The following is a 14,415-nucleotide window of genomic DNA, read 5'->3' on the forward strand; positions in this document are numbered from 1 at the left end:
ATCAGGGTAAGGCCAAGAAATCTGTATCTTAATAAGCTCCCCAGGTAATTCATATGCAAGTTCACTGGCTATGTGTCAGAAAGCATTTGCCTAGAATGGAGTTGGTACTGAGACTGCTGATTGATTTGCTCAAACTTGACTCACAAATAGTGGATGAAGGAAGAGTCTGTCCCAACAATGAGGACAGAGTCTGGCAGAAACAGGGAACAAAGCCCAGCCAACCATAATTTTCTCAGTTGAGACAGAACTAAAAGAGAAAGAAGGAAGTACATTTAAGAGGTTATATTTTCACATAAAATTCAAGAGGATATGTATTCAGTTCTGTAGAATGAAATGACTGGAACAGCTAGAATTATTTTTTTAAAAAGGTAAGGTTTTGTTGTATTCAAGTGTGGTCAGTTACACAGTTTCACTGCTACCCGGACCAAGGAGAAATCAAAGCCATGACAGACACCTCTTTCTGACCATTATCAAGAATCATCCTTAGCTAAGAAAATCTTGGTTTCTTGAATAACCAAGCTAAAGGGCAGTGCCATCTTAAGAGAGGAGAGAAATACTACATGATTTCTAAGGTAGTTAACTATGAATTTTGATTATCCCTTTGCTGGTCCTTGACAAGTATTTCAATTTTAGGATAATTGGCATAAAAATGTTATTGATGTCCTACTTAAAAGAATATAAAGAAGAGAAAAAAACCAAGCCCATCAAGAAAGATTAAAAAAGCAAATTTGTGGGGCAATTGGGTGGCTCAGTGTGTTAAGCCTCTGCCTTCAGCTCAGGTCATGATCTCAGGGTCCTGGGATCAAGCTCAACATTGAGCTCTCTGCTCAGTGGGGAGCCTGCTTCCCCCTCTCTCTCTGCCTGCCTCTCTGCCTACTTGTGGTCTCTCTCTCTCTGTCAACTAAATAAATAAAATCTTTAAAAAAAGAAAAATAAAAAAGCAAATTTGTGAGAAAAAGGTTGTAGCAACCAAAATATTTTTCCAGGATACTTCCAAGTAATAAAATTTGGCAATTGATTTGTATTTCTTGGCTTGGAAGAAATGTTACTTCTAACTGAATCTTTAGCATGTTTTATCCTTTAATTATTATTTATAACATATATTGTTTTTAATGTATATTATAGTGCTGAGGTACTAAAACATATATTGTTAAGGTATTTTATGGTTATGATTCAGATTTTCTTCTTTATTGATAGCATTTTCCTGTATTTACCAGTTCTCTTTATTTTCCACTTCTTAGCATTGCCTCAAAATTAACTTTGGCTGAGCTGAATCAGGTACTTTACCGATGTGAGGCCGAAGAACAAGAGGATGGTGGAGGCTGTTATGACATACCAAACTGGTCATCTCTTAAATATGCAGGTCTTCAAGGTAAGCAAATACAAGGATAGTTAAGCTTTTGTGTTTTGGGGAGTTTTTTATGGTCATATGATATCTTCTTTATAGAATTAAAGGGTGGGCTTAGAACCCAACTGTTTGGGTTCAGATTGTGGCCCTGTCACCCACTCATTCATTGACCTCCAGCCAGTAACTTAACCTCTCTGTGCCCATTTCTGCCTTTATAAGATGTGAATAGTATTGTATAATTGATAGGCTTTTTTTTTAGGCTTAAAAGATGTATTTTTATTTGTTTATACAAATAGTGAATTTGTTGATTTGTATTCGGTAATGAAATATAAAATGAACCTCACATAGGCTTTTTTGAAGACTAAATGAGAACATTTATTTATTTGGGCCCCAAATGGTATAGGTTGTAAATATAATACATTCATCTTCCTTTTTCATCTAATCAAAAACTTTGTTTCATTGCATATTTGTTTTATCCAAAAAGAGAACTTATAGTAAAACATTATGTAGTTAGAGTAGTTGTGAGACAGGACATAGGATCTAAATATTTAATTTTCAGTTTAACCCAGCTGGTTGGAAATATTTTCTTGGATTTTATCTAGGAAATGTGGCTGATCACACATGTATTCCTAGTTCATGTAATATTCCACATATCATGCCTCCTTTGCAACTCATTTTCTCTGTCCATCTAATCGATCTTTAAGGATGAGTTTGACTCTTACATCTTCCACAAAACATTCCTTTAACTATTATTTTTCACGGTAAGATCTTAGTCCCCCTGGATACCCATTGCATTAATTTACTATGCCTCTTACTTGCTACACCATCTTACTTGGAAGATATTTTACTAACTAGTACAGTGTTTTGTGAATATTTATTGTTGTGGTTAAGAATGGGCTCTAGATTCCCTGCGTTACACTCACTAGCTTTATAACCTTGGAGTAAACTCTGCATGGCCCAATTTTCTCATCTGTAAAATGGAAACAGTAATAGTGCCTACCACAAGGACTAAGTGACTTAATACATGCAAAGCACTTAGACAATGCTCAGTTCATAGTTAGTGCTTGATAATTGTTAGCCTTAAGACCCCACTAACTAAATTACACCTTGAGAAAGAACAATGTTTGCCTTTTTTGCATTCTTGTTTTTTAGCTTTTGTACTTTCTACAAACCCAAGCACATAACAAAGCTCCCAGTAACTTTCTTCTAGACTTTGGTGCTTTTGACATTTTTTTTTCTAAAACAGTCTCATTTTCAACAAAAAATGTTTTGTGGTGTGCAAAATAGAGAAATGTATATGTTACCAGTCCTAGACAGCTACTTACTCCATTTTCACCCTGAGCTGTTGAATTCCTTCTGCTCCCTGACTGAAAAAACCGCACTGTTCTGAACTTCTTTTCTTTCTTAAAGTTAAGTCTAGTTCTTTACTAACTCTCTCCTGATTTACTTTTTACTTTGTATCAATCCCTTTTTTTCTCTGACAGTTTAGTATTTCCAGTGTTCCACTGGATATTTCTAGCAGACTCTTAATAGCAACATCCAATTAAGTCAGACTTAACTTCATTAACTTTCTCTCCCCTAAACAAAATCCCCCTTCTCCTCTTCTCTACTTTTTATAATAAAAAGTCATGTTGGAATCCAGGAATCTGTTTTTGGATCTGTCCCTTTTATCTTCTGTATTCAATCAGTGATTGTGACTGAATTTTTTCTGTGTTCTCTAGAGTATACCATATTCTTTTATTTTCGCAGTTAATACCCTATTCAAAGACTAAGTCCTGTCTGCAAAACCAAGTAACCAGTTTTCAAATTTCTTGTTACCTCTTCCACAGAACATTCCATTCCATTGATCAGATCTCTTTTTCTAAAATGCTGCTTCATCATGTCACCGTTATTCAACAAGTGAAACTTATATTTACTGAGCTATATTTGCCTTCAAAAATGCTAGAGCAGGGGTGCCTGGATAGCTCAGTCGGTTAAAGCCTCTGCCTTTGGCTCAGGTCATGATCCCCGGGTCCTGCTCAACAGGGAGCCTGCTTCCACCTCTCTCTGCCTGCTTCTGATCTACATCTGTCTACTTGTGATCTCCTACTTGTGATCTCCGTCTGTCAAATAAATAAATAAACTATTTTTTTAAAAAGTTAGAGCAAAAGTGGAGCATTATTTTTTATATTGTCTTGTTTTCTAGTTTTTTTATGTTTTATGCTTTGTTTCCCAAAGAAGGTTGTAAGCCTCTTGAGAGAAAGAACTACATCTTAAATTTATATATTTATCATTTCTTAAGACATGCTATATACAAAGTAAAATTAAATCCTAAATATATAAATAAAATTAGTCAAAATGAACTTGGTGAGGCTATTAATGTAATATTTTTAATGTGGAAATTATTACATTATTGGGTAATGAAAGAAGTACTATTGTTCCATCATTGAAATAACAGAAACTGCTGTGTATGCATAGAAATTCTAATGTTTCTGCTTGAATATTACTTAAGAATATGCTCATATACTTCACCTTGGTAGCTTGTTTAGTTCCAACTCCCTCTTGTTATAATTCAAAGATCCTTTCCGAAGCAGGCCTATTATCACCAGAGATGCTCTTGCTCTCTCTGAAACCACTCCTGTGATTGCCTGAATATTAATGATTCCACCACTTTTTAACATGAGAAGATACAGACTTAATCAATTTTCCCCCCAATGCCTAAGGGCTGGGTGGAAACTATGCCAATTAGTTGCCTTTGAATATTACAATATTTAAATTCAGAAGAACAAGACAAGTCTCAGAAGTTAGGAATCTTGGAAAGCTCTACATAGCTCCTGCGACAGTAGTCTCCTTCAGTATGTCTTTGTATCTCAGGGCAAAGATATGTGGCCACACATATCTCCAACCGTGGGAAGTGCAATTGTGGTCTTAACAGCCCCTATGTCTACCTCTATATGTGTTCATCCCATATAACTAAGAGACAGCAGTAGCCCAGGCTATGGGAACAAATTGCCTTTGCCAATAACAGCATGATATTTCTATGAATTTTCAGGATTAATGTCCGTCTTGGCAGAAATAAGACCGAAGAATGACTTGGGACATCCCTTTTGTGATAATTTGAGATCTGGAGATTGGATGATTGATTATGTCAGTAACCGACTTATTTCACGATCAGGAACTATTGCTGAAGTAAGTAAAAGTCTATTCTAGTTCATAAAACAAGAAAACAATAAAAACTATATTACTATGGTGTATATAAAATTAACATAGTTTTCTAACCTGAAAACTCCTCCTCTCCTCCCTTCTTCATCATCTTCCCATTTTAACAAATGGAAAGCTGGTTGATTACTAGATAGTAGAGCTGCATGTTTGGATTGACCTCTTAAAATGCACCTAGCCTGTAAACACACCAAATTAACTTTTTTTTTAAATTAACATGTAGTGTATTATTTGCTTCAGGGCTACAGGTCTGTGAATCATCAGTCTTACACAATTCACAGCACTCACCATAGCACATACCCTCCCCAATGTCCATAACCCAGCTACCCTATCCCCCCCCACCAACCCCTCAGCAACCCTCAGTTTGTTTCCTGAGATAAAGAGTCTTTTATGGTTTATCTCCCTCCCAATCCCATCTTGTTTCATTTTTTTCCCTCCCTGCCCCCGACAACCCCCCCACCCTGCCTCACAAATTCCTCATATCAGAGAGATCATATAATAATTGTCTTTCTCTGATTGACTTATTTCGCTTAGCATAATACCCTCTAGTTCCATCCATGGCATTGCAAATGGCAAGATTTCAGGGGGTTTTGATGGCTACATAGTATTCCATTGTGTATATATACCACATCTTCTTTATCCATTCTTCTGTTCATGGACATCTAGGTTCTTTCCATAGTTTGGCTATTCACACCAAAATAACTTTTAAAATTATTTTTATAATAGGTTGGTAAATGGTTGCAGGCTATGTTCTTCTACCTGAAGCAGATCCCACGTTATCTCATCCCATGTTACTTTGATGCTATATTAATTGGTGCATACACCACTCTTCTGGATATAGCATGGAAGCAGATGTCAAGGTATATCCAACAAAGCTTGAGTAAATAGGCATGTTTGTGTTGAAACCATATATAGTCAGTTTACATACTCTTTAAAGACCAAAGCATAAAGAACTGTCATAGATTCATAGAGTTGAGAAAGTTTGTAAGTGGATAGTATTTGCATCCTTTTATTTGGAGCATACAAAAACAAACATAAGTATTAAAATCTGTTCAGTAAAGCTAAGAACTCATGTTCATGGGAAAATTTAATTGTTTCATATTATTTGCTTCTATTTATTCTTTGACTTGTTAACAAATATGATTTTTAGAATATGCGTACAGTTTTTTTTCCTAATTTTTCATTAAGAGAAAAATTATTCTATTACTATGAGCGAAATTTGCCTTTAGTGATAAATTTCCCTAAAATGAAATTAAAGATCTGAATGAACCACTGAAGAGTCACCAAACTGATTTGGGAATAATTTTAGAAAGAACAAAACTTCAGGGTGCCTGGGTGGCTCAGTCAGTTAAACGTCTGCTTTTGGCTCAGGTCATGATCCCCAAGTCCCAGGATCTAGTCCCAATTTGGGCTCCCTGTTTGGCAGGAAGTCTGCTTCTTCCTCTGCCCCTCACCCAGCTTGCAAATAAATAAATAAAATATTTGAAAAAAAGGTTCAGCCCTTCCATTTGTTGCACAGTAGGCCTTAAACTTAAAACCAGCCATAATATTGGGTGAAATGAAAGCAGTTCTGAAATCTAATTAAACTGAAATATTTTCAGCCAGTATTACCATTGTTACACATCTGGTAGAGAGACTAGTTGAAGGAAAGAATCAAATTAAAATGATACTACTAAAAATTTTTGAAACAATGGGTCTGCTGTGTAACATTGTGCTTGTAAATAACAGTATCATCATTGAATTGTACAATTAAAAATCTATTAAGAGAGTAGATTTCAAGTTAAGTGTTCTTACCACAATAAAACTTTTTAAGTAAATAAGTAATAAAAAATTTTGTATTTCTACAAATTGTATTTTAAATTCAGCTACTTTGTTACAGCTTTGTTCAGAATGGCTCTACCTTTGTGAAACACCTTTCACTGGGATCAGTGCAGATGTGTGGAGTAGGAAAGTGCCCTTCTCTGCCACTTCTTTCACCTTCACTTATGGATGTACCATACAGGCTAAATGAGATCACAAAAGAAAAGGAGCAGTGTTGTGTGTCTCTAGCTGCAGGTAAGAAATTACATACAGGTTAAAATGTGTCAGTCAATATTATTCAAGGAGGAAAAGTTATGGGGAAATCACTATTTTTAGAAAAAGACATGATGTTATCCAAGATTTTATGTGACTGCTTAATAAAATTTCATATCTACTTGTAGAACTAATATTTGTGCTTACTATTTAATTAATACTGTACAACAGGCATTTATTTATGTATGTTTTTCATTGTGGCTGGTCAATCCTTATGCACTTTTTTTTTTCCTGACTCTTGACATTTTGTATTTTTTTTTATCATATTTATTTTACTACCCTTTTATATTATACTTTTTTCCCAATTTAAAAAATGAACTCAATCTTGTAAATTACCAAGAGATAAGAGAAAGATCCTCTTTGTTTTGGTTTGTGTTACAAAACACAAAACAAGTGTCAAATAATTTTTTATTATGTGTCTAATTGCAGTCAAATGCTTTCAACTATATTTTTTGGCATCCTTTCCTGCAAGTAATGTTAAAACTTGAATCAGGTAACAAATCTAAGAATAGATTTCTTAACATTCCTTAGATTTTATAGATTCCTTGACATTTAAGGCCACTGAATTTAGAACTTTCCAAACTAAACTGAAAATTACCAAATTGCAAGATGAAAGTAATAGTATTTATGTGATTTCCTCTTAAATTTGCATCTACCCACATCAAGAAAAAAGACTTAGATCTGACAATTAAAAAAGAAATTAACTTTTCATTTAGAATGATTATATTTTATTACATAATTATGTTTTAGATTTTCATTCAACTATTTCATCTTCTCCTGGTACTTATATTTCCCCTATGAATCCATGAAGATTCTCATGAAACTGAACTGTACCATTGTGGAAAGAAAATTGATGTGCAGAATTTGGTTTTAAAGCCTGCTGCTTAGAAGCCTATTACACAAAATAGTGATCTCAACATTCTTGATTATTCACTGCTATCGTTAAGCACTCCCAAAATAAGTACACTGATATACTGATATCATAAATGATATATTGATAGAAGATATGATACTCAATATACTTATAATCAGGTACAGAAACTATAAAGATAAATCAGGTATAGAAACTATAAAGATAAATGGATAAATATAAATAGGAGTTTTTATATTTTCTTCCAGTATCCCAATGAAGTGTTCTGTACACTCCATACCAACAAAGTATAGAACTGCACATATTTGAAGACAGGTTTTGGGGGGTTCATTTTAAAATGAATATCAAGCCTTTGGTAATAGTAGCATAAAAAATTATAATTATAAACTTGTATAATAAATGACAAGGTAGAAATCACTCACAAAATATGTGATCTATAAGTCATATACTCTTAGAGGTCAAAAGTTAATGCAAACATTTCCACATATCAGTGCTAGAGATTTTATAGTTTTGAAATCTTAAGACGAACTGACTGTACTTTGGGATATATCAACTCAAAAATCACCCTTGAATCTATCTATACTCATATTTCATACAAGGTGTTAAATGAGTTAAAGTACCAGGAAGTCTACATGGCATAGAGTCGTGTATATGTCAACTACTGTCCTCATCGTCATCAAAGTTATAACCATCAACTATATATAAACCTATATATATATATATATATATATATATATAATCAACTATGTATAAATAATGCACAAAGTGTTTAGGGAAATTTTATACCATTATTTTGGAGACAGTTTAGGAAAGAAGTGTCTGATGTTACCTTTAATTCTGATCCTTCTTAGAAAAAATGTCTGCTCCAAAAAAGGTAAAGACCCAATTAGTAGAAACTTAAATGGCCAAAATGTTCTTTTGTTGTAGTCAAATCTTTTTCCTCTCAATTTATCTTTTATAATTAGCCTTTTATTTCATTCATTCAGTAAATTTATATATATATATTATATATCAGTTAACAATTGTCAGTGATAGATTAGTAAATAAGCCAGATAAGATTTCTGTAACTGTGAATCCTATTTTCTTCTAGGGAAAGACAGTTACTCATGCAACAAACCAGAAAACAAGAAAACAAGATAATGTCAAATAGTGTTAAATGCTTAGAAGATAGTTATGAATGGATACTGCATACATTTCACTTAAGACTTTAGTTTTCCCTTCCTGAAATATGTGTTATATTTTTGCTTTAGCATATTTCTTTTTTGAGTAGAGTGCTGATTTCCTTTACTTTCCTACTGATTATTGTTTTTAGTACAAATAAAGGTAACGGTGTATTCTTGACATGTTTTATAAGAAACTAAACTCAGTATAGAAGTAAAATTTTAGATTTTATGAAACAAGATGGGACTGGGGAGGGAGACAACCATAAGAGACTCTTAATCTCAGGAAACAAACTGAGGGTTGCTGAGGGTTGGAGCTAAAAGGGTAGGGTGGCTGGGTTATGGACATTGGGGAGGTTATATGCTATAGTGAGTGCTATGAATTGTGTAAGACTGATGATTCACAGACTTGTAGCCCTGAAGCAAATAATACAGTATATGTTAATTAAAAATTTTTAGATTCTATCCATCAATCACCCTATTTTATTTTGTGCATAATGGCTACATTTACATAGAATGTTCAAGTTATTTGGTACCTGAAATCTCTATTTTCTTTTGTAAAACCTGGCCAACAAACTGTAACACTTTTTTTTTTATTTATTTGAGAGGGAGAGAGCATGAGCACAAGTAGGGGGAGGGGCAGAGGGAAAGAGAGAAACAAATGCCCTGCTGAGTAAGGAGCCTGATGGGGGGCCCAATCCCAGGACCCCAAGATTATAACTTGAGCCAAAGGCAGATGCTTCACTGACTGAACCACCCAGGCACCCCTGTAACACTTTTAAGTAGTTTTGAATTAATGAGAAATTTGGTATTAAAGTTTGAATCTAGACTGATAAATTAATAAACATGTTCAGTTATGTATCATTAAGATCATCATTTCATATTTAATTTGTTGCCTCTAATTGCAGGTAGAATCTTTTCAAATATATCATTAGTGTTACATGGCACAGCTCTCTCTCTCTTGAGCTCTTCCACTCTTATATCTGGAGAGTATACTTTATGCTTTAGTAACCATTCCCACTTGTGTCACTGAAAATATATATACCATTAATATTGTATTAAGTGTTTGTTTATATGTTAAATATTAGATCTCTGATTTCAACCCTTAATTTATCAAAAGAAAGTTTATCTGTGTTTAAAGACTCACATTCTAATCCATTTAGATAAGCACCCCTCTCTGCCCCTGACTCTTAATTCCTTTGAGGTCACAGATTCCTTTAAGAATGTAATAAGAATAAAAAGGAAAAAATAAGAATAAGGAACCTCTGGGCGCCTGGGTGGCTCAGTGGGCTTAGCATCCGGCTTCTGCTCAGGTCATGATCCTGGGGGGTCCTGGGATCAAGCCCTGCCTGGCTTCCTGTCAGTAGGGAGTCTGCTTTTCCCTCTCCCTCTGCCCATCCCCTCTGCTCTTGCTCTCTCTCTCTCTCAAAAATAAAGACATAAAATCTTAAAAAAAAAAGAACATGGAAACTCATCACAGAAATGTTGACATAGGTATAGTCATACATTTTACAGATAATTTTAGAGGGCTTGCCGACTCCTCATTCTTGTCCCCCTGCCTTAGGGGGACTGGCCTACAGTAATGGAGTTCATAGGCCTGTGTGTATTATTAAGATTAACGTATTACTTTGTTGTATTTTCTATTAGGCTTACCTCATTTTTCTTCTGGTATTTTCCGCTGCTGGGGAAGGGATACGTTTATTGCACTGAGAGGTCTACTGCTGATTACTGGACGCTATGTAGAGGCCAGGTAGGAGATCTCTAAAAAGTTGCAATGCAAGTTTATGTGTAAATGTTTTTCACATGCTCTTCAAACTTTCCTTCTTGCCATCTATTCATAACATTTAGGAGGTATGTTTTCCTTAAGTAGTTTTTTTTTAGTATGTTTATTTAATAAGATCGTAGAATTTCAAAGGAGTGGATATCTTTGATGTTATTAAGTTCTAGTCCTTCATTTATAGGTCAAATTATCGTCAGCATTTGCTAATTGATCTCAGTAAAAATAAAAAGTGTGTAATCATGTTACTAACATCACTCACTAAAGAGTAAAATTTCTATGCCCGAATTGAGTATAAGAACTCAGATGAACTTTTGGGTAAAATTTGAATTTTTATCATTTTTCCCTTCTATAAAGAAGGCTGAGTCGTGTAGAAAGAATTATAGTATCAGGTTTTCCTCTATGTGTTGTCAGGCCTTGTAACCTCCAGTTGTGTCTTTTAGTCTTAAAATAATGTTTTCTTATGTCACAATAATATGAATGAAATTGTCAAAGGTAGAAAAGAGAGGCTGTACAGCAGTGCCACTCAAATCAGCACAAATCAGTACCACAGATCAGCAGTCACCATCACCTGAGAACTTGCTAGAAATGCAAATTCTTGGTCCTTATGCTGGAGCTCTGAATGTGGAGATGGGGAGGGTAGAATAGCAGATGGAAATTTGTGTTTCTACGAGGGCTCCAGGTGATCTTCAGCAGCCCAAGGCAAAAGTTTGACAGCACTGCTCTGCAAGTTAAAACTTTCAGCAGAAAAAGCATTTAAATGATACCTGTTTTGATGTCATTCGAAAAACCTGAAGTTTCCCTCTTCAAATGACAAAAGTTCCGGTTTGGGTCTTTTTAAAATTGAAAATTTCTTTTTTAGATTGAAGATTTCTAAGTGGACATCTGAAATATATTACATTCTTCCCTATTACCTAATATAAGAAGACCTTTTCTTATTCACTTAAGAGACCATTGTGGGGTTATAGAAATTTGGGAGGCTGTTTGCTTCTTCCTTAAATGTTTCTAAATAACTGTGATTAAGAAGTAGAACATGGAACATTAGGATTCAGCCAGTATAGTGGTTAAGAACTTGGGTTTGGGCCAGATGCCACATTCTAATCCTGGTTCCAAATTACCAACTAATACATTATTTATTCTCTTTGTACTCTGTAAAATGGTGATAGTACTTAAATTACAGGGTTTTTCTAAGGGTTTCTTTTTAAGATTTTATTTTTGGGTGATGCCTGGGTGGCTCAGTCCATTTTAGCATCTGACTTCAGCTTAGATATGATCTCAGTATCCTGGGATCAAGCCCTGTGTAGGGCTTCATGCTCAGTGGGGAGTTTTCTCATCCCTCTGCCCTTCCCCTGTTCATGCTCACTCACAAGTGTGCGTTTGCTATCTCTCTCAAATAAATAAAATATTTTTCTAAGAAAAGATTTTAAGTAATCTCTTCAGAGTACATTCCTTCAGAGATGTAGATTTGGGGCTCAAATCTACATCTCTGAGATCAAGAGTCACATGCCCCACCAACTGAGTCAGCCAGGCATCCCTAGTGAGGATTCAATGAACTAATACAGATATAGTGTCTAGAACAACATCTGTCACATACTAAGCATTACATAAATGCAAATCATTACATATAAATTATATATAAATCATCATATATAAATGTAAATCATAATATATAAATCATTGTTATTATTTTCCTTGTTATCTTGGCTCCCAATTATCATTTCTGTATACCATCAACAATTTCTGCTTTTTAATTTTACATATAACTATCTAGATCAGGGGTCAGAGAAATATGGCCTATCACCTGTTTTGTATGACCTGGGAGGAAAGAACAGTTTTTAATGTTTTAAAGAGTCATTTAAAAAAGAAGAAGGATGCATGACTGGGACAGTATATGTGGCCAACAAAGCCTAAAATATTTACTGTCTGATCCTTTGCAGAAAAAGTTTGCCAACACTGACTTGGATGATTCTGAGAGATAATGTATTTGTTAAGGTAGTGCTAGGTGCTATAAATTATAAATTCTTACATTTCAATGGTTTTTCACAAATGAAATTTATTTCTTGCTTCTGGTTCTATGTGGGTGTTCAGGAGCCGGCTTCCCACATAATGATTCAAAGATATAGGCTCCTTCTTCTTGAGAATCAAACATCTCCTAGGGCTTCCGATTACTACTCTCCAGCCAGCTCGCAGAGAGGGAAAGAGAGTGGGGAAAATACACCTGTTTCATGCACTTAACATACATCAGTTCCATTCACCTTCTTGCCTTAGAATCTAGTGATCTGGCCATGGCTACCTAAAAAGTAGGTTGAAGCATGTAGGAAAGCCATTTTTGGCCGGCACAAGGCTGTCGGTACCACAGAGAGTTCTACTTCCTCCTTCTGCAGAGATATTCATGGACAGAGGTCTTTTTATTCAAATTTCAAGTGTATGACATTGTTCTGGATGGTTACGATTGTTGCATTCTGACCTTTTCTTAATTGAAGTGTCACTATCCCTATTAACACTTGTACTGCAGAATACAAATAACTGCACTGTTACTGAAGAGGTGGGCATTAAACTGGGACACAAAATTAATTAAATTTCTAAATTGTTTAACCAAAAGCACTGAAGCCTGGACATTTTAAATGACTTTTCCTAGATCATACAGATGGCAATGCTAGGTTTTAAACCCTAGTCTTACTTTCATGCCCCTTTTAGAAATGCTGTTCCATCTTATGAAGTTGTCATTTGGTATACGATGGTACAATAGTACTTTAAAAGATTAAATATTCTCTACCAGTTTTTGGAAATAAATCATGGTTTCCAAGGTCAGCTTTTACCCATTTATTTTCTTATGTATTTGCTTCTGATTTAAAATAATACAGTTCATGTCGCATTTACTTCAATTTTGAAATACTGCAGATTTCAGAAGTAGACTCTAGAGCTGTAACGGACCCTAAAAGCCACCCAGTCCAATACCTAAGTCCGCAAATGAAAAAACTATCCCAGAGAGGGTAAGCCACACAGATTGTCAGAGGAAAAAGCCAGGGCTAGGATCAAGGTTTCAGGCTTTTAATTCAGTGCTTAATCTCTCATATTATTTCATTTGTACATGAAAATTCAAAGAAATAGGGACAAGAGAGAAAATACCTCTGAAATAATAGTCACAAAAAGGGACTTAAATCTTTTAAGTGATTGTTTTCATGTCAAATGATCCACTTAATTCTGTTGTTTTAGGAATATTATTTTAGCATTTGCTGGTACCCTGAGACACGGTCTCATTCCTAATCTCCTGGGTGAAGGAACTTATGCCAGATACAATTGCCGGGATGCTGTGTGGTGGTGGCTACAGTGTATTCAGGATTACTGTAAAATGGTTCCAAATGGCCTAGACATTCTCAAGTGCCCAGTTTCCAGAATGTATCCTACAGATGATTCTGTTCCTTTGTCTGCCGGCACACTGGTAAAAATCCTCTTCAAACAATTTTTTTTTTTCCTGAAAAATAACTAAGCCTCTAATATAAAAATGTATGTAATAAAGAATCCAAATCTGAAAAATTCTTCAAGCAATGGTATATGTTTGGCACCTGCTAGTTCTCTGAGCAGATAAGACTTGCTTCTTGCTTAAAGAACTTGCAACATGATAGAAGATATGATATGTACCTAATATGGCCATTGTGAAAGGAAGTGCATGAGAAATGCTGTGCATAAAAGGGAGAGAGATAATCTAGTAGATGGTTCTCAGGGAGGACTTCATTAAGTAGCTAAAATTTCACCTAAACTGAACCTTAAAAGGTAAGTGGGATTTTAGCAGAAATGAAGGAAGGTGTGGGAAGACTTCAGAGATGAAAGGAAAAATAAAGTGCAGGGTGGACCAAAGCACAGTTTAGGACATACTGCTTGGTCTGATTTGGCTTTTTATGGAGGGTACCTGCTGGGTAGTAAGAGTAGGTGGGAAAGGGTGAACCAAATTGTGGAGAGCCTGATCACCAATCCAGGGAGTCCAGAG

At 35.0% G+C, this 14,415-nt stretch overlaps 1 protein-coding gene across 3 annotated transcripts in view; it reads left to right on the plus strand.

The window, feature by feature from the left end:
- Positions 1-14,415, plus strand: part of AGL (amylo-alpha-1, 6-glucosidase, 4-alpha-glucanotransferase) — a 79,096-nt gene that overhangs the window by 40,453 nt on the left and 24,228 nt on the right. For all 3 annotated transcript variants that reach the window (XM_004775191.3, XM_013047177.2, XM_004775190.3), the window contains 6 exons: positions 1,242-1,372; positions 4,380-4,516; positions 5,273-5,406; positions 6,426-6,601; positions 10,298-10,400; positions 13,644-13,869. In XM_004775191.3, coding sequence (XP_004775248.1) covers positions 1,242-1,372; positions 4,380-4,516; positions 5,273-5,406; positions 6,426-6,601; positions 10,298-10,400; positions 13,644-13,869 — 907 coding nt within the window. The remainder of the gene's footprint in view (positions 1-1,241; positions 1,373-4,379; positions 4,517-5,272; positions 5,407-6,425; positions 6,602-10,297; positions 10,401-13,643; positions 13,870-14,415) is intronic.

Source organism: Mustela putorius, unplaced genomic scaffold (assembly GCF_011764305.1).
Source record: "Mustela putorius furo isolate JIRA1106 unplaced genomic scaffold, ASM1176430v1.1 tig00003853_pilon_pilon_pilon, whole genome shotgun sequence".
NCBI lineage: Eukaryota > Metazoa > Chordata > Mammalia > Carnivora > Mustelidae > Mustela > Mustela putorius.